The 23,298-nt window shown below is 42.7% G+C and overlaps 4 protein-coding genes across 6 annotated transcripts in view; all 4 read left to right on the top strand.

Moving 5' to 3' along the window:
• LOC119125835 (hemicentin-2-like) overlaps nucleotides 1-13,349 on the top strand; it is a 41,400-nt gene extending 28,051 nt beyond the window's left edge. The window contains exons 1-11 of one of the 2 annotated variants that reach the window (XM_037256745.1): nucleotides 6,885-7,071; nucleotides 7,835-8,101; nucleotides 8,324-8,653; nucleotides 8,794-9,039; nucleotides 9,111-9,374; nucleotides 9,945-10,052; nucleotides 10,956-11,216; nucleotides 11,305-11,463; nucleotides 11,797-12,015; nucleotides 12,090-12,332; nucleotides 12,526-13,349. In XM_037256745.1, coding sequence (XP_037112640.1) covers nucleotides 6,933-7,071; nucleotides 7,835-8,101; nucleotides 8,324-8,653; nucleotides 8,794-9,039; nucleotides 9,111-9,374; nucleotides 9,945-10,052; nucleotides 10,956-11,216; nucleotides 11,305-11,463; nucleotides 11,797-12,015; nucleotides 12,090-12,332; nucleotides 12,526-12,728 — 2,439 coding nt within the window. In that variant the 5' untranslated portion in view covers nucleotides 6,885-6,932 and the 3' untranslated portion in view covers nucleotides 12,729-13,349. Of the gene's footprint in view, nucleotides 1-6,884; nucleotides 7,072-7,834; nucleotides 8,104-8,323; nucleotides 8,654-8,793; nucleotides 9,040-9,110; nucleotides 9,375-9,944; nucleotides 10,053-10,955; nucleotides 11,217-11,304; nucleotides 11,464-11,796; nucleotides 12,016-12,089; nucleotides 12,333-12,525 lie in introns of those variants that run through there. The other variant, XM_037256746.1, reaches the window with a different exon arrangement.
• A 160-nt stretch (nucleotides 13,350-13,509) lies between these two features.
• On the top strand, nucleotides 13,510-18,776 carry LOC119126218 (intercellular adhesion molecule 1-like). The gene is made up of 9 exons (XM_037257352.1): nucleotides 13,510-13,821; nucleotides 14,551-14,823; nucleotides 14,903-15,229; nucleotides 15,342-15,593; nucleotides 15,687-15,840; nucleotides 17,115-17,269; nucleotides 17,326-17,592; nucleotides 17,674-18,006; nucleotides 18,086-18,776. Exons 1-9 carry the CDS (start codon nucleotides 13,782-13,784, stop codon nucleotides 18,355-18,357), a joined length of 2,073 nt encoding a protein of 690 aa, XP_037113247.1. The 5' UTR covers nucleotides 13,510-13,781; the 3' UTR covers nucleotides 18,358-18,776.
• Nucleotides 18,777-18,845: 69 nt separating this feature from the next.
• cmc4 (C-x(9)-C motif containing 4 homolog (S. cerevisiae)) lies at nucleotides 18,846-19,263 on the top strand. Its single transcript, XM_037256910.1, has 2 exons — nucleotides 18,846-18,966; nucleotides 19,039-19,263. The coding sequence occupies exons 1-2, from the start codon at nucleotides 18,909-18,911 to the stop codon at nucleotides 19,173-19,175; spliced, it is 195 nt and encodes a 64-aa protein (XP_037112805.1). The 5' UTR covers nucleotides 18,846-18,908; the 3' UTR covers nucleotides 19,176-19,263.
• A 294-nt stretch (nucleotides 19,264-19,557) lies between these two features.
• LOC119125889 (hsp90 co-chaperone Cdc37-like) lies at nucleotides 19,558-22,976 on the top strand. Of its 2 annotated transcripts, XM_037256859.1 has the most exons (9): nucleotides 19,558-19,736; nucleotides 19,768-19,888; nucleotides 20,271-20,552; nucleotides 21,329-21,434; nucleotides 21,515-21,630; nucleotides 22,116-22,238; nucleotides 22,325-22,507; nucleotides 22,584-22,655; nucleotides 22,772-22,976. In XM_037256859.1, the coding sequence occupies exons 2-9, from the start codon at nucleotides 19,781-19,783 to the stop codon at nucleotides 22,910-22,912; spliced, it is 1,131 nt and encodes a 376-aa protein (XP_037112754.1). In that variant the 5' UTR covers nucleotides 19,558-19,736; nucleotides 19,768-19,780; the 3' UTR covers nucleotides 22,913-22,976. The 2 variants fall into 2 exon arrangements, with proteins under 2 accessions (XP_037112754.1, XP_037112753.1); XM_037256858.1 differs by having other exon boundaries at nucleotides 19,558-19,888.
• The last annotated feature ends 322 nt before the right edge of the window (nucleotides 22,977-23,298 follow it).

Here is a 23,298-nt window from a genome sequence, read left to right as displayed (position 1 = left end):
ATGACTCGATTCTCAGGACTCAAAGACCCCGGTGTCGCACGGTCAGACGATCCTAAATTTTACGGGTCATGTGGACCCTGTTTGTTTCACAATACAGAGTCTGGAATGTCACATGTTTGTGTTCTGTTCCTCCACTGGGCTTGCTGTCGTATTGAAACAAGAGACTAAAGAGTTTGGTGTGATTTGCATGATTAAAGACAGGTCCTCTGTAGCTTTTGTTTGTTGCCACGATTACACACAAAAAAAAACATTAACATTGAAATGGATGGAATTTAGGTGCATAGCTCCAACTCAAGGAATTGATTTTACTCTGCTCGCCCTAATGACATTTTTTTCAGTGGCAAAAGCACTGGCGGAACTAGAGGGGGGTCCGTGGGGGCACTGCCTCCCCTGAAATATGCTTGGACACCCCTAGGTGGCAGACCAGATGATTGACTTTTGGGTATTTTTCAAACCGATCAGCATTTTATGAATCATTCCCCCCCCCCTCCCAAAGAAAAACTCCTAGCTCCGCCTCTGCTTCCCAGCAGGCCCGCCGAGACCGAACGCAAGCGCTAACCCCCCTCCACTCCCACCCCACCCGACCACGACAAAGACGCTGCGAGCTGGAGCAAGCTCCAGACCTCTGTGAGAAAGTACCCATCTGCAGCGCAGGCTGGAGGCGGCCCAAAGCAAACAAGTTAAAATTAAACCACAGCGCAGACATCCAATAGTTTCCATGTTTCAAGCACTTGCAAATCGAGAATCTTTACCATTTCACAGAGTGGAGAAATTGTCAGTATTGTGGTTTTGCTTCGCCACAAATGGACCGTTAATGTGTGTAACAGCTGCAAGGCTGAGGAACAATGCTGCAGAACAGCTGATAGAAGTTTGGAAGACATGAACGTTTCCACAGGTGGATGATAAGCTCCATTTATTTATTATTTACTTGTGAAGGAAATACGTCAAGTACAGAACGTCTTCCAGACCAGTTGTCTGAGATTGTGGGTTTTATTTATTTAATCGAGACGACAGAGTTAAACACACTTTATGTTGTTTAAATGTTTACTTTTGTCGTGAACAAAATACTTCAAGTGCAGGATAAACATTGTGCAATAAATATGGACAAATATTCCACTCATTTCGGGAAAACTGCTCAGAAAAATCCAAATTCGATGACACGTAGCAACTTTATTCGTTTGTTTTTTATTTGGAAGCGAAGCGGAAAGAAATGGGTCAGCGCTGCCAGCGCGACGTCGAAAGTTCACGGCGACCTTTCTGCGGTGGCCGCGTTTCATTTCTTTCAAGATTGTCAACAAGTTCAAGCCACTTCCAGTACAACAAAGACCACATTCATTTCTGATTCAGTCAATGTCTCAAGCAACGTTACAATTTATGCCTTTTTGACATAAATGGCTTCACACACAGACTTCTAAGGAATACACTCTATTGACCTTGGCAAAGGTCAGGACTTTCCCTTGTAAGAAAAACACACTCATTTACTTTTCCTTTAGGCTAACAGAAAAACAAAATTGGGATTTCCCTCATTTCATTTCAACACTAAGCCTTTCTTGGACCTTGTGAATTGAGCTGTCCCAGTAGCATTGCTAGAGCTACGAAGTCAGTGTGTGGTCGCCGTGGTTACCAGTTGGTACCTGTTTGAAGCAGACCCCCGCTTCTTTTGCCCCCCCACCCCACTTTCAATCTTCTAGCATAGGTGAGGAATATGACATGATTGATTCATTTGGATGCTTTGAGAGCATGTGCAAGGCTTTTGGTTTTCTCATTTGACATTATGCTGCCATCTAGTGGTGACAAGCCACGTGAACCTCAGACATTATTTGTTGTACAGAATTATTTAAAATAAAATCAAGGATGCAGCAAAACCGTGCTTAACAACAACCTAAAATAGAACAAACATAAAGCGTAGTTCTCAAACTAACAAATCGTTCTGTTGATTTTTCTCAAGCGCTTGTTAGACCTCATCTAACCAAGAGGGGGCGCCATAGAGTTTAACATTTTATCCAAGCAGTTGAAAACACTGATTCAAACCTCGTGAGCAGATGTCATTGCATTACTTCTCCTTGGAGCCCGAACCCCCCCAAACAGTGGAAAACATTGACCAGTTATGACTCCCAGAATGCATGACATCATCCATCGCTCAGCACTTACTCCACCTTAACCCACATTTCTCACATATAATCAAACACAGACACACACACACACACAAAAAATCACCCGTTGATGACTCCCCTCACTATTCTCTTCAAGCAATCTTCATTTCCATTGTGCCCCTCTAAATATTCACATATGTTGATGATGTCACTCCATTCTACTCCCCTCCACCTACGACACGACCTTAAGACATGATTAATTCAAGTGTGCTGTTTGGAAATATTGACTGAACTCCACTGCAAGTCCATTTTACGGTTTAACATTTTATGGAAAGTTGTGAAAATTTTCATTAGCCTTTTCTGAAAGTGACTATGCCAATGAGTCATTCTGGAGTTCAGCCTCCCTTTAATATAATTTACATAAAGAACACAATGACGTTTTCTCTGCCCATGATGGGGGCACCTGCCTAGCAACATGCAAACATCATCCAAAACAGTTTAATCATCTTTCTAGAAGACAGTGGCCCGTCCAACGAGAACACAAAACAATTCAAATAAAATGAAATGGGCTTTTTCTGAGTCTCGGGAACAACCCTGGCTCATTTCCACGTCAAAAGACTGCTCGCATGAGAAAAGCGGGGCAGCAGTGAGGATCAAAAATGAAAGTGAAAGTGAGGAAAGGGAAGACGCGGGGTGTATTAAAACAGATTAAAACCAGGGGGGGAGTTGGGCCAGCAACAATTGAATTGACTTCCCAGTGGTGCCACAGGAAGTCTTTGCAAATAAGCAGAGACGCAAGCTCGAGTTTGCAAGCAGAACATGTGTGGATTAGTTGAAGTGAAATCCTTCTAATCAGGCAGGAAGGGAGAGTGAAAGAGAACCAGGGGAGGGAGGGTTGTGATAAGTAGTCGGTGAGCAGACCTGGAGGTCATCAGATAAGAAGAACCAACATCAGGAAGTCCAGCTCTCGCCTCACAACACACTTCCTGCTTATGTTTGAAGGAAATTTCACATTTCCAGACTGAAGCTGCCAGTCCATGTCCTCTTTTATTTGTAATTTTTGTGGGTGTAATAGCTGTCAGTGGGAGACAGGGGAGGCAGAGCCTCACTTGCTTGTCAAGAGTGAATAATAAATAATAATTAGAAAAAAATATTTTTTGATTAATTTAGTCTGTCTTTTCTATTGATCTTTTTGAATCTAATAATATTTAGAATTAATTGATTGAAATAGCTAAATTTGTTTAGCGTACATAAGAGAAATGGGAAGTTCGACAGCCTCACTTCAGATTTCAAAATCATACTCCAAACGTTAGCAGCAAATTACACAGAGCGCCATCCGTGCTCCAACAGTTAAAATTTTCACACCCTTATAAAAGACATTCTGATATTTAGTTTTGCTAATAGCATAAAACCCGCAGATAAAATGTGAGGTGAGGCAGACGGGATTCTGCCTCCAGATTGTTCCCACCATTCAAAGGATTCCAAACCGTCATTTGAAATAGAACTGATCAGGAAAGACTGACCTCACTGGCAATCACTTCTATTTAACATCAAGTAAAGATAACACAATATAGTTATTTCGTCATTTTCACATTGCGACATTATGGAAGCTGGAATGTATGGAAACGTGACCTTTCCTAAAAGAACACATCCATTCCAGTAAACGTCCCTCCCTGTTTTAATGATCGACAGCAACAATGGAATCCTTTTTTGGCAGACGGGCTTAAATCATTTTCACTCTCCTGATACACCCGACCAGGATGTGTCAAGCCCGAAAGGGTCTGCAAAGAATCACAGGAAATTCGCTCAATTAAACAAACTATAGATGGTTGGGATGCAAATAACATTACAAAACTCTTTTGATCAACCGCTTCCACTTTCGCTAAACATGTTAAACCAGAATGATTTACAGTCTACGATGTTATTTACGACTAAGCGGACCTTCTAAAGTCAATCACCCCAGAAGTCATCCATTTGAAAACTCCAATTATCAGTTGAGCCAACAATCGTAAAGGTTAAACCTGTTCGATATTTACGGTAGCTACGTGTGTGGTCAAACCGATCCACAGCCTTTGATTGTGGCGTGAAACTTTTTTACGACTTTTTCTTTGTCTATTTGTATGCATACACTGTGGCACTACACTGCCTCTCACAGGCCAGTCTTGGTACTACAACACACATCTGATTCGGGAGTGCTCCTGAATCAGCAATTTGAATCTATGATTCATTCTGACCCATAATAGACAAATATTTAAGTCGGGGCCAACTAGGTTATCTCAAGTTGGCAGTCTCGCAATCCCTGACGTCGGCATTTGGCTGTATATATTTAGCTGATATTTGAGCTTTCCTGCTTTAGGGAAGCTGATGAGTAATGGGAAGCGTACACGGTGATTTATGTTGCCGTCTGAATAGTTTTTGGAGGAAAGGGGGAGTCAAAAAAGATACTTGGATGATTTCCTCTCTCTTGCGCAAGAGGCACACATCAACAGAAGGAGCATTGTTGCTACGATCACGTTACACTCGGTCTTGCTTCGCTAAGTCGCTATAGTGTTGTGATTTTTTTTAAAAAGGGGATCGAGGTCGGGGGTGATATTGGAGGAATGGCGAGAAAGAAGCATCTGGCCACCAAATGCTGACGTCAAATTTATACAAGCGAGTTGGATGAGTGCCGCGCTAGCCGACAAAACTCATTATTCATTCGGGGGTCTGCACTGTGTTTTCATATGAGGCTGTTCCATTGTTCTACTTTCACAACCTTTTCCAAAACAACTTTGTTCCTTGACAACCCTTTCACAACAATCGCTTGGTGATGTGGCATGTGGATAAAGAGAAATTGTGTTGTTTTTATTGCCATAGTTTTGATTATTCCTATTTTTCACCTCGTAGTAGTTTTTGTATATTTGGGTTTTCGGTTAAGGAAGGGTCAATATTTGCTCTTGATTTACTATTTTGAATTTTCAAACAGTAGTCTCGAATTCCACCTAGCAACAAGTTACTAGGATGAATCACTTCATCTCTGTGCACACTAAGGCTGCTCAATTATGGGAAGAAAAATAATATTCTTTTTTTTTTTTTGGTAATAATTGAAATCCAAATTATTCAAATGGATCATTTGGTACAAAACAGGAAAAGGTTTAGACATTAATTCATATTAAGGCAAATGTTTTGGGAGCGTCATTATGTAAGTTAGTTTTGGACCAAACAAAATGTACAATTTTTTTATTTTAAAATAAAAAAAAAAGAAATATTTAATAAGAATGATACATTCAAATATGGGTTGCTTATATGAACAAACTTAAATTAATTAATAGTCGATTTTATTTTTACAGTGATGCCAATTTTGTAATCGGGAAGTATAATAATCGTATTTGTAATTGAATTCCGATTAATTGCCCTATGAACTGTTCATTTATAAAATTTTATGATGAAGAAGAAGATGGCAAGCGAGATGGGAGTTCTGTCTTTGGTTTAATTTTGTGCGCTGACAGAAACGGTCAAAGCTCATTAAGCGAATGTTTTCATGATCTAATCAAAAAGGATGTGCAAGCTATCTTGCAGCTCAGGGTGGAGAAAAGGGCACATGATGTTATTTGATGAAGTGGGAGTGTGTCAGAATCATGGCTGCAATTTCAAGACTGTAGCAAACTTTTTGCATGCTGGGCTTTAATTTAAAAAATTATCTTTTTTGAGATAATGCGCCATTTTAGTTGATACTGCCAAAGTGATAGTGGGAAATGTGGAATTTACCCCATGCTAGTATTGGAACTCATTTTGTCTCCCAAAAGGAATCCAAAGGTGACTCATTAAAAGAATTCCCGGACCCAACTAACATCCATGAATGGCAAACACATCCTGCATTTCCTGGAAATTACTCAACTTCAGCTTCCATTTTAATCGGTGAACACGATGCAAACAGGAAGTGAATGGACAAGGTGGATTGTGGAAAGTCCACAGTTTACCTTGGAAGAAAATTCAAAAGGCTTGTGCAAGAGGATGTGATAGTTTGATAAAAAAACCATTTTTGGTTTCGATTTGATTTCAAAAGTGAAATTTTCGGAAATTCTCTTATGTTGTTATTGTAAGCTTTGTCCCATAGGAAATTACTGATAACAGACACTCCAGTTCCTGTCACCATTAACTGCACAGGCAGTGTATTACATCAGAAATTTTCTGAAAGCACATACATGTCTGTTTTTCATATTTTTTTATATATTTTTTTCCATGGGTTGCTTCTCATTTGATTTAAGATGTTGATGTTTGTCTTTTTGTGCGGTTACTGGGGTAGATTACACATGATGGGTGGTGGTGCAAAAAAGTCTTTTTTATTTTTACAAGGGGAAAATGAAATAAAAAATTAATAATAATTAAACGACGACCCCACTATAACAGCTACAGTAACTTTAAGAAATACAAATACCAAAAACTAAAAGTTGGGCTGTATGAGACTTTTATTTATTTATTTATTTATTTTTTAAAACAAACTTCTCCCGTCACTTTACCTTGCTCAGCAGAGCTCTATATTTCTTGTCTTTTTTTTATTTTTTTTATTATTTTAAATATTTCAGATGAAATAAAAATGACCAGCAAATATTTTCCCAACAGCTGTGTGTTTGCAACACAGTTGGTTATTTCCATGTCCCAATCTGCACTTTCATGCAGCTGCTGCCTCAACTTTGCAGTGTAACACGGCCTGACTTATTGGAAGCAGGAATCTCACACACACACACACACGCGCACACACACACACGTATCAAATGAACACACCTCCTTTTCTCTCTCTTTCTCTCTCTCTCTCGCTCTTTTTTTATCGAGCCTTCTCTTCTACTTGACATTTGTGCAATGCATGAGAGTGGTGCACAAGTAAAGTTGAGTTGGAGAAAAGGAATCACCCAAGAGGGAGGTTTTACGTGCCATCGGGAAATGGGCGAAAGGACAACTTTTACGCGCCTCTTGTTAGGGTTTCTACTCTGCACCTCAGGTAGGAACAACTCTTTGCGTTTTAGTCAAGTGTCACGAATATTCCAGAATAGTCATAACTGTTTATTATTTCCTCTCTGACTGAGAACAGCAAATATAAAGATTTACATACTGCACATACAACATTATGTGCATATTCAATATTAGTTTCTGCAACAAAACAGGCATGCCAAATTATTCATATTTTTTAGAAATAGTTAAAAATACCCGGCCGGGTCATACCAAAGACTATAAAAATGGGACCCATTGCCTCCCTGCTTGGCACTCAGCATTAAGGGTTGGAATTGGGGGGTTAGATCACCAACTGATTCCCGAGCGCGGCACCGCTGCTGCTCACTGCTCCCCTCTCCCCCAGGGGATGGATTAAAATCACATGGGGATGGGTTAAATGCAGAGGACAAATTTCACCACACCCAGGTGTGTGTGTGACGATCATTGGGACTTTAATCTTAAAAATAATCTTAATGTATTTGAAGAAAAAGGTTCAAATAGGATTTAAAATCACGATTCCAGTGTAGTTGGAATGACTGGTCATAAAGTTGATGTTTGTCATTATGCAAGATGTTGACAGTAGAGTTGAGTTGAGGGAATACGATTTTTTTCGCCTTTTCCTTTCTGGGCGGAATTAAAAGGTCGCACGGCATGAGGAAGGAAGGATTTCCTCAGTATGCCAGTGGAGCAAGGCAGTGACCCCCCCAAAATATATTGCTACACTCACTGAAACCGAACTGGACGGAAAACAATAATCACATGACTTTACGCAGGTGCCTGCTGCCCCATCGAGTTGAGCCCACCCAGAGTGGTGGTGCGATACGGAGACCCCGTGTTGATCAACTGTAGCACATCCGACCCCATGTACAAAGGGATGGGTTGGGAAACTCCGACGGGCGGCACGGGCCTGGAGCTTGTGCACCGTTTGACTTGGAGCGTGGACAAACTCACTACTTGGAACATCTCGGCGATATGCTACCTCAGCCCGGTGAAAAGCGGAGGAGCGCAGTGCTCCAAGAAGCCAATTGTGGTTGTTTACAGTGAGTGTTAAGCAATTCATTGTCATTTAATCAATGGTTTTGATTTTGGCTTCTCACAATTATGAAAACATCAGGAAAATAATTTATGTGTTTTGGTAGTTTGTCAACAATCACAATTGTTTTTTGGAATTTTTTTTTACATAATAGCTCAGCTCTATTCCACACATTGACAAAATGGTAGCATGGGGTCATGTGTCTGATCACTTCTTTTTCCTCCTCCAGCACCTCCACAAAATGTCTCCGTCCAAGCCAACAGTTCCGTTGTAAAACACGGAGAGGCCATTGAAGTGGAATGTGTCGTCAACAATATAGCGCCGATTCAAAGCGTCACTGTGCGCTGGTACAACGGCGAAAAAGTCATCATGGAAAGACGCCCAGAGTCTTTCAAGAAAGGACCCGTCAATTTTGTTTTGGGCTACACCTATCAATATTCCCAGTCGTTTTCGGAAATGCAGCAGTTTGTCCGGCTCAGATGTGAGGTGGTGATGGACCTGACACCCGAGGGACCGTATCTCAATTTCCTTTCACCCGAGTTCAATGTCACTGTTGAACGTAAGATCACAATTTTTGAAGCCACAACTAAACTGCAACCTTGAGTTTTGTTGAATACGCAGATTAGCATTAGCTTGTGGAAATTAGCGCATACTTGATTGCTTGGCGTAGTTGAAATCATTTTGTTCTTCCCTTTTTAGATAACTTTGAAGACATACACTTAATTTGTCCAAATAACTACACGGTGGTGGAGTACGCTCCTCACGACCTCAACCTCTCCTGTTATGCGGAAGGCGGCTCTTCCGACCCTCTGATAACTTGGTACAAAGACGGAGAGCAGGTGGAGTTATCGGAGACGCTGACAAGATTCGACGCGGGGCAATATGTCGTGGTTGCCACATTGTTTTCAAACACGGTCAACGCCACAGTGGACCTCAATGTTGTATGTGAGTCTGATTTCAGTTGCCATTGATGACCAAATCGGAACTTAGTTCTAACCACAAATTGTTCCGGTCAGATCCGCCCTCACCGATAGAAGAGCTGGAGGCCGTTGAAGTTGAGCTAGGCTCCGAAGTGTATCTCAAGTGCTCCAGCAGAGGCAACCCGCGACCCGAGTACTCCTGGATCGCACCCACTTTTCAAAACGTAGTTCAGGTTAATGAAGACGGCATTTCCCGTCTGCTGATCGAAAATATGGCTTCAAACCACACGGGCGACTACAAGTGCCACGCCACTAACGAAAGAGGGACTGTCTGGAAAAACGTCACTGTGAGTGTGAAAGGTGAGGCTCATACACACACACCCCAGAAGTCAAGTTGAGTTTATTTCTATAGCTTTGAAATCAACAGTTTGAGAGTCCATTCATTGACATAAAGTGCTGCAGGTCGACTTCTCCAGCAAAGTGGTTTTCCTCTCTAAGGGAAATGTGAAAATTTGAATACAGTAATCCCTCGTTTATCGCGGATAATTGGTTCCAAAAACCAGCCGCGATAAGTGAAATCCGCGAAGTACGGTCACCAACAAGAAGTACTGGGCAGGCTAACGAGTTAGCGGAAAGATGCTGATTCGCGATCGTGCTAACACGCAAAAACGGACTTCTAAAGGAATGTAAACGAACATTTGGAGCAATACTACATTGTCCTAAAGGTTAGACACACGTTTCCTCAATTTAGAAGTTTTATTTTGACTTTTAAATGTTTTTTTAATTTGGAAAAAAAAAATCCGCGATGTAGTGAAGCCGCGATAAACGAAACGCGAAGTAGCGAGGAATCACTGTACTTCCCTGGCCTTGGACTCTGTTTAGTCTGTCATAATATGTGTGAAAATGACAAAGAAAGTGTGTGTGTGACAGAGTGCGAGCCCGGTTGGTTTCGATGTGCAAATGGCGCCTGCATCTTGTCTCATCGGATGTGTGATGGAGAGGACCACTGCGGTGATGGCAGCGACGAACTACTCTGTGGTAATTAAATTTTTTTTATTTTTTTTTAAAATAATCATAATCTGTCAGTGTAAACACAACGTTCGTAAATAACGAGCTAGTTATTAACGGCGCCGTAATTGCTCATGCGCAGTTGATGGGGGGCAGAGGGAGGCAGGACCGCTGTTTTTTCCCCGGAGGGAGGAGCAAGGAACAGCCAGGCATGTAGCTTTAGCATTTAGCTCGCTCAGTCAGCTGGAGAAGCTGACACACGCACACGGGAAAGAGGCGCCGCCCGGCCGGAGCCACCCTGGCTAGCTGGGACAGTGCCGTTACGAATCTGGGGGCGAGGGGGAAAAAAAAAAACAAGTCAAATGGATGATTTGAAGTGGCTTCGTTTTCTCTCAGTCTTCTTGACTTTCGAGCTGTCGCTGTCGAACGGAGCCCAGTCGAGTGAGTAAAACGATTTGTAATGTGAATGATAAAAATATGACAGTTGTCTAAAAATAATCTTGCGGTTGTTTGTATATTGTGCAGCCAATCGGTCAGAGGAAAATTCACATTCCAGACGTGTCTTGAATCAGAAGAACAAATGGGCACATTGTTTGCGATGAAGACTCTTCTTTAAATTAAAAAAAAAAACACACACACACATTCCACACAATTTTACTTAAGTTTGTTCGACTTGAGGAATGTGCACTGAGATGGTGGATGATGCGTTCAAGTCCAACATTAAGACCTCAGGAGCAGTCTTTCCTCTGGGAGGGTCTTTCCTTCCTGACTGCCTTCCTTTCCTGTTGGACCTTAACAAACAGCTTTTGTTTTACAAGCTCCCTAATGTCAGCACGACAGCATCGCATGCATGTCGGGAAAGGCCCCATGTTGCAGCACCTGTGCACGTTCTATCATCTTCCACGTTTGTGAGATTTCTATCTATTCCCACAGGTGAGCACCACCAATGCCCCATTAGGATACACCCAGAGAGCCTGGTGCTCCAATACAAGGGCGAAAGTCAGAACGCCACGTGCATGTTCACCAGATCCAGGAAGTCCCGAGCTATAGCCTGGCACGAGCGGGACCCCGTCCACCTCAACGAAACAACTTGGACTCCGGACACCCACACCGACTGGGACCCTGCTCCTCGTTGCACCGCCTTCTTCCAGGGGCAAAAGATTTGCCAGAAGCCTCTGAAATTCACCCTCTATAGTGTGTATATTTATTCTTTTTTTTCCCCTATTTTTATTCTATTTTTAATATGTGCTTCTTTTCATTTTCTTTCAATGACCACAACTAGAAATGCCGGACAGCGTCGCCGTCCGTCCAGTCAACGAGGAGATCTTTTTTGAAGGCCGGCCGTGCCAGTTGCATTGTGACATCACCAACGTGGCTCCCGCACAAAGCCTCGTTGTGCGCTGGTATCAAGGCAATCGAAGCATTGAGCCGTCATTCAGAGGTAAGGAGTCAAATATTATTTGAATTTGTTCTGAAACGATAATGACAATTCAAAATACATATTTCAAATCATGTTTCAACACTGAAAATGATGGAAATTCCAACACTCAACAAAATAGTTTTCTTAGCACATTAAATGGGAATTGGGTTGCTCCTTCTGGTGTGCACACCTTGTCCACATGGGGGCAGTATAATACACACAAACAGCTAGTACTACATGAAAATCCTCATATAAATTAATAATTTTGTATAAGAAAAATGATCGCTTCTCAGTTTACTTTTTTTAATCTGACAAAAAATTAACATTTGTCTTTTTCCCCAAAATGTCCTTCAGAGCCTCTACGATTGGCCGACTGCCTGCAAGATTTAAACATGTCGTGTGAACCGGGCATCACCAGAATGCCAGTGAACGTGTCCGCCAGCGCCAGCTTCCTTTTGAACCGAACGCATCATGAAGCAGCTTTAAGTTGCGAGGCTCTATTAGAGCTCGGACCGGCTGGACCGAGGCTGTCACCCTCCGTCAAGTCACGTGCTGTCAGCTTGAGCGTTCACTGTGAGCTCATCTTTCATGTTTATGTTAGTTTTCTCTTTTCTGTGGTGTGTATCTATTTGTCTTTCCTTGAACAGACAAGCCGATCATCAACACCGCAAAGCTCCCCAAAGTCGTCCCGCTGTTTCGAGGTTACCCCGAGGAGCTGGTGTGCGAAGCTGACGGTCAGCCGCCTCCCGTCATCTACTGGTCAAATAGCCAAGGAAAAAACTCTTCAAAGTCGGGAGGCAACATCACAGTCTTGGAAGCGGACCGCTACGTCTGCATGGCCGTCAATTACCTGGCTTCGGTCGTGTACGAGGTTGAAGTGGTCCCAAAAGGTAGGACTCACACAAAAACTCCTCCATGTCATCTTTCGCAGCTGTTTTCCAAAAGTGATGCAATAAATAAAATGCAAAATCCAACCGAGCTGGCTATTTTTTGTGAAACACAAATGTGACCTTTCTTTTTTTTTTTTTTGTGACGGCCTGCAAACCGTTGCTTCACTTTTGCTGTGTTGTGTTTCGACCGTAGAGGACTACCTGCCTCTCATCGCCGGATTTGTGGCGGCCACAGTGGTGATCATCTCGGCCATTTTCCTCTTCATCTACTCCATCTATTACAAGAACACCAAGATGCGCCGCTACAGCCTGAAGAACCCCAAACTCAGCGGCCACAACGCCAACGTGGCCCACAACGGCTGGGACTTGCAGTTCCCCATGACCAAGTTGTCATGACCGACGAGCCGTCTGCCGGCTGACTCACAGTCATGTCTTCTTCCAGATTTGACTCTTCATCAGATCCTTTTAAAGACTCTGGCTTGCGCTGTACCCATCAGTATTTAATACTTCACTGGACGGAGAGGTGGGGAAAAAAAAGAGACAACATAAGCTGGCTTTTGAATGTTTAATAAGCACAAAAAGGAAGTTTGTTGCATATAATTCTGAAAATGGAAGTGCACTACTTTTTCTTTACTAATCAGCTGTGCTTGATTTGTGAAAAATGACGTGATGTGTGTCTATCACTGAGCCTTTTGCCCTTTGGCGGTGCCTGCCGTTAGTCACTGTGCACTTCTGTAGCCTCTCTCTCTCTCTTTTTGTCTGTATTGAGGTCAGATGTTTTTCTATGAATGAATGAATTCCCCTTAATGTTATATTGAATCGTTTATATTCTGTTAAAACTTTGAATTTTAAGAGTGAACAAACACTGCATTGTGGATGTGAATATGGTGTCTACACTTGTGAATTTTGTTGTACATATTTATACCTGAAGAGTTTTATTGTTTTTATTTTTAAATGTGCCTTTCCAGTGAAGTTGCTTTGTGCAGATTCAATTGTTGATAAAAAAAAAACACTTATTTGTTTTTTATGACACTGAGGATGTTGAAAATGTGCTTCCAGAATATGATCATTATATTCAGTTAAACATGTATTTATTCCAACATTATTTTGGATTGTTGGAAAGTCCGGGTTTTTAATAATCATTACCGTGTTGCTTTCATAGTCATCGGGGAAAATGCGGAACTGACAAGCAACAGGCGAGCAAGTTCCCTGTATTACATTGTCATGACATGTTGACACTGTGACGTGATCGGCCCGATTTTTCTTAATGTGTCGAAACATTAACTTTGGCAAATTTTAACAATGACGCACGTAGGAGTAATGCGGTTGGGTTGGATTACTTCATTTGGCTTATTTACGTGAACGCAGCTGGGTGTGTGAAGCCAGACTTCGTTTCTATCATTTTCCACCACAGCTTAGTTTGACGGTGCCTATTTTACCACGTTCGTGATGACAATCATCATACTCAGCTTCTTAATAACGTTTGCAGGTAAGAGTGTTTTCTGTCATTTATTCATTCGCTTGTTAACTTAGCTGCGTCGTTGTTTTAAACGTTTCGCTGCACCAGTCCATCCGTGAAATACTTTGTCGGTTTTTAAACCAGACTGCTCACCAACCATGCGTGGTTTAAATTACACACCCACTGAGTCGCGTGTTTTCCAATAAGCCAAGGCACATTGAGTACTATTTAACATGAATAATGATTTGGTTTCTATTTACTCTCATTAACTTAGCGTCATACTGCCCCCATGTTGCCAAAAGGTGCATGTCTTACATACCAGAAAAGAGTTGCGCAATCGCAATGATTTTTTTTCTACAAGCATTAAAGTACAGATACCTGAAAAATCTAAGTACAGTGATCCCTCGCTACTTCGCGTTTCGTTTATTGCGGCTTCACTACATCGCGGATTTTTCCAAATTTAAAAAAGAAACATTTAAAAGTCAAAATAAAACTTCTAAATTGAGGAAATCTTCGTTTACATTCCTTTAGAAGTCCGTTTTCGCGTGTTAGCACGATCGCGAATTAGCATCTTTCCGCTAACTCGTTAGCCTGCCCGGTACTTCTTATTGGTGACCGTACTTTGCGGATTTCACTTTTTAGAACCAATTATCCGCGCTAAACGAGGGATTACTGTAGTACAAAAGTATTGTAGCGTTATTTCCCACCTCTACCCACCAGTTATGCTGAAGAATAGAGAACATTTTCATTTCTTTCCAGCACAGCCTGCAAGCACCACCTGTCCACTTGAAATTACGCCTCCTGCTGTGGCGGTGCCTTTTGGCGGCACCGTCTCAGCACTATGCGAGTCATCATCTCCTCAGGTGAAGGGAATGGGCTGGGAATCGCCATATGGAGGCACAGGACTGGTGAAGGGCGTGTCCAACATTACCTTACAAATTGATTCGTTGCGAAGGTGGTCCGTGCATCCCATCTGCTTTGTCAATCTCAATGGTTCTCAGTGTACTAAGGAATTAAACGTCACCGTCTACAGTAAGTAGCCTTCATTTCGGACGTGATGAGCGAAACGTCAACTTTGCTCCGTGCCTCACTTTGTCATTTCTCCTTGCAGAAATGCCAGATAATGTGACCTTATCTTTATGGATTTCTGACTCCTTTCTGGTAGAAGGGGAAAACTTTGCGGTGGACTGTGAAGTCAATCAGATTGCGCCAATACATCAAGTTTCTATAAAATTGCTCAATGGCAATAAAATATTGGGAGAGTTGTGGGGCAACAAAAGTAGCAGCTTTAGCCCAGTTTCCTCAATTTTTTATTTCCTACAAGAAGTCAAGAGAGAGTATAATGGAGTGCAGTTGCACTGTGAGGCAAAGATCCACCTTGGCCCATTGCAAGATCTTCCAGCGACCTCTTCAAAGCCGCTCCAGCTGATTGTGCATTGTAAGTCTACACCAACTGGGGAAATATAGAAACAAGGAAAGATTAGGACTGTGCCATGCAGTTCTTTCACAAACCCTGTGCTGGGAATTGATATCTAATCTTGTCCCAACAGACCCTCCGACTTTCAGCCAACCGGAGAACGAGACTCTGACACTTTCCGATGGCGATCAAATGAGTTTAAATTGCAGCGCCTCAGGAGAGCCTGCGCCACGATACAGCTGGAAGATTCCTCCCATGTCCAAAGTGCCGACTGGAACTCAAGACATTTTCAATTCCTCTTTCAAGTACGCAGGCACCTACGAGTGCACCGCTGCTAACTCCCGGGGTGCCGTCACCAAGTATTTCACGGTCACCCAAGCTCCAAGTAAGCTCGTCACGCTTCTTGTACTGCTTCTCTCAAACAAACCGGATTCAGAATTCCTGACGAGACAATAACAGAAACATCCATCTCCTGCAGGGGATCGAACAACCTTGGCGGTGGTGCTCGGGGTCTTTCTGGCCGTGGCAGTCGTGCTCGCCATCCTGGGAATTTTTTTCCTCACCCCACAAGGGACGTTTTCGTGCAGTAAGCATGGCTTCACTCCTGGACGATCTGTGTCAGGTCCTGTATGAGCCTTATTTAATTTTGGGCTCCAATAGACCAAGTTAAATCCATTGTTGGCTACTAAACGACAAATACAGGGTTTCTAATTGCACGCCCACATTTTCAGGTACCACTGTGCAGTGTGCTCCATGATTGTATTTTATGTGTTTTATTTTCTATTTGCACCTTTTTTTACATCATCGGCGACAAAGCTATTTTATGACGATTTGCATGTGTCTGGGAAGTTTTGCACTGTGAACACTAATGTGTGAGTTTGATTCTCCCCTATGTTTTGTACTTGACTATGTTAAGCATTAAATGGACATAATTCCTCTGGTGTCAAAAATGTTTTTCCATTTTTACACGAGTGGATGAAAATATTAGTTTTATTTTACAGTGGTTAACGTGTTTTTGTATTCGTACTTGTTAATAATAGTTAATAAGAGCTGGACTTGATTTAATTATAAGGATGTTAATCATGTTAACTGTTATGTATGCCATTAATCATGTCAATTACGCAACTCCCCGAAAACTCCACTAGGTGGCGATAGCGCCCTAGAAACAGCTTCCTGTTTCCTCCGCTATGTATCGTTTTTTGGTATCTTCAAAAGGTGAGAATACTTTATTTTTTAATCATAATGAATACAAATTTCCTTAATTTTTTATTATTAATAGTTTAAATTAACAACAAAATATTTTGTTTGACACTAGATTTTGATGGCACGGCACCTTTAAAACCCACTAAGCAATGATGTAAACATTCTCCAGAGGAATACTGATTTGTCTTGCTTGCCTTTAACTGTTTGCGTGCCAGCCTTTACCTCGCTTCGGCCCCCTCTTGGCCCACTGCTGCTCTCATTCACTTGGAGGTTGCAAGGCCGCCATACTAATTAGACGGGGAATGTAAAGTATAGCCTGACCCGGTTTGCCCATTTGCACCATTCTTTATATTCCTTCACGTTAAGAGCTCAAAAGTTCTATTCTGCTGAAGTCATGTGTTCCATGCAGCTGTCCACATTGTAAATACACCGCAGAGAATCCAATGGTGCTGCAGCCGTGCAGCATTCTGCTCACAGTGGGAGTCTGGGGAACAACAACAACAACAGCCGGCCCAGAATGCACATTCAAGTGAAAAGAATGGAAATAAATTCAGATTTGACCACCCACCATTTTGTAAGTGCTTTAACATCATGTCTGAAATATAATATTTCATTCCACCTGTCAAAGTCGCCTCTTTCCCTTCTCTACACACACATTAAACTCAACACACACACACACACAGTGAAGTCAGATGGGATGAAGGGGGCCCTTGTGTCCACCAAGCATTGTTCCCTGCAGAGTTGGCCAAGCTTGTGTAACTTGGGATTTGTCTTATCCGGGGCTGCTTCACCGCCAAGTGAACATGGCCAATGTGGCGCCTCTGCAGTGGATTGTGGCACTTTGCATGTTTTGTTCAGGTAGGATGCTATTTTTTATCCATTTAGCGGCATGATCCTTGATGTCACCGTCTCAGTTTCAGGTGACGGTTGCTCCCTAATCCTCAAACCCGCCAGGGCAGTGGTGGGCTTCGGGGAGTCGGTGTCTGTCAGCTGCGAGGCGACCCGGCCGGTGCGTGTGCTGGGCTGGGAATCGGCCATCAGCGCGGCGCACACGCAGCAGGGCCCGAGCGTCCAGTGGAAGGTGGACAGCCTCATCGACTGGATCGAAGAGCCCATTTGCTACGGGGTGTTCTTCAGCGCACCGCGCCAGTGCGAGGAAAAACTCAATCTCGTCCTCTACAGTGAGATTATTAATGCATATGTTTTTATTCCACAGATAATTTTTTTTTTATAGTCTGTTTTGGTTTTTGTTGTTCTCACAGAAAGCCCAGACAGCGTCACCATCACGGTGGTGAATCATACCGGGCCGATGGTGGCGGGAAAGGAGTATCAGCTGCTATGTGAGGTCCAGAACGTGGCTCCCGTTCAATATCTCAACTTGAGGTGGTACAGGGGCCGCAACGAGGTGTATAACCGCTCCTTTACCGACCTGACTTCTCCCTCGCCGGTGCAAGTTTCCTCTATCCTGGTCATCACGCCCTCCCAGGCCGACGACGGCGTTCGGTACAGCTGCGTGGCCGAGCTTGAACTCGGACCGGAGGGTCCGCAACCGCCTCTGACTGTCACCTCGGTGCCGTTGAGAGTATCTGTGTACTGTGAGTTCGTGTTACCAACAACATTGAACCCAAAGAACTACATTGCAGCTCTGCTTACCTCTTGCTTACCTCAATGTAGTTCCTCCGACGTTTCAAAGCCCCGAGGCGGAAATCGTGGACGTGCCAGAAGGTGGTGAAACAACGCTGAACTGCACCGCTGCTGGGAACCCGGCACCTGTCTACAGCTGGCAACCTGAGCCGGAGCCAAAAAGGGAAGATGACCAACAAGCCGTACTCGCTTCATCCTTGCTGCTGCCCGGAACCTACACCTGCACCGCCTCCAACGTGTTAGGGAAGAAGACCAAGCAGTTTACTGTCAAAGCCAAGAGCAAAGGTAGACAGAAGGTGTGAACCGACCACCAGGGATTTTTACAACACTCAGTATTTATGCTACATTTGTCACCATTTTAACATAGATAGCTGTCTAGTTAAGTTTACATATAGTAGCTGATGTCATTAGCTTTGTCTGATTTTCTACACTGATTTTCTACATTGTCAGAAAAAACGTGCTAAATTTGTACCTCCAGTAGTTTGCCACTGGCGAAGTACCCTCAAGGTGCACCGACCTGACAATCTGCACCATTTGTAGACAAATAAAAAAAAAAAAGCTTGTCATTGTAATCATTTAGAATGAATGTTCGAATATGTTCGTCTATGTGGAAAACACATGTGCTTGTTTTATACATATAAATGTATAACTGGCTTGAATGTCATATAAATACACCAATTTGAATAACAGAGGGAAATAAAATGTATTATGGTTCAAGAAACTTCTCCTCGAATACATTGCCACACTGCCATACCATTAAAGGTCAACAGATGTCGCTGTGACAAATTCCATTGGCTCGTTGTGCGTCACGTGATCATAACAAGGAAGGAGAAAAAATCGAAAGCAGTCTGCAATGCCAGCAAAAGATCCTTGCAAAAAGCATGCTTGCGCCATCCAAACGTGTTTACAAGGTATATTGCGGTCAAAAAATTTTGTTGACCAAATGACTTATGCACAATGCTAACTTGATTTCATTCCGGCAGCTAACAAGTATGTGGAGAGCATGTGTGCGGATGTGATCGATGACATGCGGCGGTGCTGCCGAATGCATGGCGCATACTCCCTCTGCTGCTCTGGTTTTAAAGAACCAAAAAACATGGAGAGGAAACCCAACACGTAGCCTCCAACAAGGCTAGTGGGACAACAGCAGAAAGCATCACTGGCTGCAGTGTAATTTATTAAATAAATATATGAATATATGAAATAGGTGCAACGTGACATCATTCGTATTTTGAGATTAATTTCAAACAGTTATTTGTTCACATGTTCTACGTGATGTTCCTTTAAGGACTGGTAGCGCAACACAACTCGCCGTGTGACGTCAGACGCACGACGTAGAGCAGAAACAAAGGGGAATTATTTCCTTATTTAAATAAATTATTCTACTGAATAACTTTTTTTTACTATAAAAAAAACCCCCACAATTAATTACTAAATACAAATCTCGGTGCTGGTTCCTTTCTGAGCGGGAGGAGCTCAACACGCAGGCGCAAAATGACGTCAGACGTACGACGTGCACCGGAAATTCCCAGCAGTACTTTCTAGAATTTCTTGAGTAGCTAACCCGAGTGAATCAGTTTTCATTTTAGATTTCATCTTGGCAAAACGACGGGTCTTCCAACTCACTTTTGAGTTAAGCATCTTTGCTTCATCTTAGATTCGGTAGGCAGCGGATCGCACTAGCCCCCACAAAGCTAACGCTACCTGCTTTGAGCTTCTTTAATCATGTCCAAAATAGACTACAGCGTGTGGGACCACATTGAGGTGTCGGACGACGAAGATGACACCCACCCAAACATCGACACTCCGAGCCTCTTCAGGTGGAGACACCAGGTATAAATTGATGGGAAGGAATGGTCACGAGGTTTATTGAAATCCATGAAGTGTCACAATGGAGATTTCTTTTGATAAACAAGAGTTAAATCGCTATGTAAACAAAAAAAATCTCGGTCTTGATTGATGCGTCTCACTATGTAGTATTGGACATCTTCATTTTACTTGCACATTATGTGCGAGTAGTGGATGGTGACATTTTATTGCACCCTCATTGCAGTATAAGTGAAGCAAAAACAACAAGATTTGATATCAAAATAAAATTGTGTGCCTTTTTCCACTGGTAAAACATATGCCGCCACTCATGCCATTTGAGATAAAAAAAAAAAAAGAGTTCTGTCATAATGCAGTGTAAATCCAACTGGGAACTTGTCATTTCTAGGCCCGCGTGGATCGAATGGAAGAATTCCAGCAAAAAACACAAGACCTCAACAAGGGACTCGCCGAGTGCCGACGCAAGATGTCAGAAGTACAAAAGAAAATCCAGGAGCTGAGCGTATCGGCGACGGACGAAAGCAAAGCCGACCTGAGCAAAGTGCAGGCGGAGGAGAAGAAACTGAAGAAGGAGCAGCGTGACTGGGAGAGGAAGGTGGAAGATCATGCTCGGGAAGAGAAGAAGATGCCGTGGAATGTGGACACGCTGAGCAAAGAAGGCTTCAGCAAGGTGGGACAACCCGTAGGCGGCCAGCACATGTACTGCAATGATTCTCAAACCTTCTACTGCACTTGATGAATCAGTGAAAATATTTTGTCCATAAAAGTTAAATCGTGCCTAAATATTTATTTGAAAACAAACAGGTCTAAAACATGCTAATCTGATGTGTTGAAAAGTTAAATACAACTAAAAATGCAATGTAGTGGATTGTAAAAAATGTAGCATCTAATGTGTGCATTCCTTTGCGTACCGCTAGAGGGTGCTGTTGTAGCACACTTTGAGAGACTTAACCATCCCTCGCATACAAAGGCACGTCTAATTTTCAGATGCACATTCTTTCCCTCAGGCTCAGTGTCATGGACAGAATATTGAACCCACATATATTTAAAGTGTGCATTACCACAGCAGTAAAATGCAAATTAACGATAAAAAAAACATAATTTTTCCCATTAATAAGTGAATGAATGAATTAATTTCTCATTTGGCATTCTGGCTTTACAATAGTGATACATGTATTATTTTATTAGTGGCCATGTTAGGCAAAATTATTTCACTGTTGTACGTTTCTTAATTTGTGATTAAAATTAATATAATAGAAAACCTTTTGTGTGGTACTGCAAAATGCTAACTCGGTGTAATGAGTGCTCGAAGCAGACCTCATCCGTGCTACTTCAAATGACGCAATAGTGCAATGCGTCTTCTCACAAAAAATTTCCAACGGAGGTTGATAAAACTGTCAAAACGTTTGTGGTTTCCTGATGTACCTTTTGGGGCTGTTTTTGCAGAGTGTTGTCAACGTCAAACCCGAAGCGTCGGAGGAGTCCGAAGAGGACAAAGAGAAGAAGCATAAGACCTTTGTGGAAAAATATGAGAAGCAGATCAAACATTTTGGTGAGGATAGGCATTTGGCTTGCATGTTTCCTGTTGAGAGGGTGTGCGAAATTTCACTCCTGGTGTTGTGTTTCCCTCAGGCATGCTGCGGCGCTGGGATGACAGCCAAAAGTACTTGTCTGACAACCCTCATCTGGTGTGCGAGGAGACGGCCAACTACCTGGTCATTATGTGCATTGACCTCGAAGTGGAGGAGGTAATGCTCCCTCGCTTTTTTTAACTCGCCTGATGGATGGATCAAGGCTCAAAATAGGCGGTTTCGTTGCCGTGGCGAGTCGATTTGCGCTTCATCAAAATAAGAAACTCGTGTCACTCGTCACCTCGCGTAGATTGACAGCTAGCAGCAGTGAGCTTTGGCTGGCTACTCTTGCAGTGAACGAGAAGAAACAAAGGAAAAGGCATGCTACATGCCAAGCGAACTTTTTGTGTGTTTTTTTAAATTTATTTAATTGTTTGTTTTCTCACAAAGGGATTATAAGGAAAGGATAAGCCATGCTAATTGCTAAGCTAACGTGTTGTGTTATTTTTAATTTGCTTTTGTTTTGCGTGGTTTTTGATTTGCTCTTTGCGTTTAATGTTAATTGCACTTCAGAGCCATCATAACTTTTGCTTCAGCTATTTAGCCGAGACACACAAATGTCGGAAAAGGCACAAAACATTTGCTTTGGCTCTTTTCAACAGAAACATGCCTTGATGGAGCAAGTGGCTCATCAGACCATCGTCATGCAGTTCATACTGGAGTTGGCGAAAAGTCTCAAGGTGGACCCCCGAGGATGCTTTCGGCAGTTTTTTGCCAAGATCAAGGTTGGTTTTTGTGCGTCATGCTGCTTCTGAAAATACTATTAGACGCTGTAAAAAAATAAATATTTGGCACTGCGTTTCCTCCGCAGACATCAGATCAGCAGTATCAGGATGCGTTCAACGACGAGCTGGAGTCTTTCAAGGAGCGAGTGCGCGGCAGGGCCAAGATTCGCATCGAGAAGGCCATGAAGGAGTACGAGGAAGAAGAGCGACAGAAGCGCTTAGGACCCGGCGGACTCGATCCCGTTGACGTCTACGAGAGTCTACCACAGGTCGGCCCCTGTTACTGTTTTAAAAATGTTTGACTTTCAAGTTCCTCACATTTTTTTTTTTATTTTTAATCTACAGGAGATGCAGAAATGCTTTGACGACAAGGACATCCAAATGTTACAAGACGTCATTAGCAAAATGGATCCAACGGTAAGCAACTTCCTCCAGTCCCCAGTTTCAAAATTCAAAGTTTGCCCACCAATTAGAACGAACGCAAGCGTCACTCTTTATTTATTTTGTATCGATTTTTCTTGTCTGTGATTCAGGAGGCCAAAGTGCACATGAAGCGCTGCATCGAGTCCGGGCTTTGGGTGCCCAATTCCAAGCTGGGCGACGGCGACGACAAAGACGAAGAGGCCGTCTACGAGGACGTGAAAGAGGAGCCTGAAGACGCCAAGCAGGACTGACCGACAGGGAGAGCCTTTGCGAATGTACTTAATTAAACCCTGCTGCAAACTCATGGCAACTCTCTTAGGTGTGCGACTAGTTTGCCTCGTGAGAAAAACAAAGAGCTTGACACACACATCGAGCTTTTCAGTAAAGGTTTGGCTGTCACACAATTCCCCGCATTCTTGATGAATTCTGCTTGGGAAATAACCACGGCTTGTTTGAGGTTTTTTTTGTTTGTTTGTTTGTTTTATATAATACTGGGACACAAAATTTGTTCTGTACGCTTGAAGTACCCTACCGTTGAAATGTTTGGGGTCACTTAGAAATGTCCTTATTTTTTAAATAAAATTGCAATTTTTTTCAATGAGGATAATCAAATTAATCAGGAATCAGGAAAAGCCCA

Source organism: Syngnathus acus, chromosome 8 (genome assembly GCF_901709675.1).
Source record: "Syngnathus acus chromosome 8, fSynAcu1.2, whole genome shotgun sequence".
Taxonomy (NCBI): Eukaryota; Metazoa; Chordata; class Actinopteri; order Syngnathiformes; family Syngnathidae; genus Syngnathus; species Syngnathus acus.
Note: the sequence above shows the minus strand (reverse complement) of the source record. Positions and strands in the feature narration are given on the sequence as shown.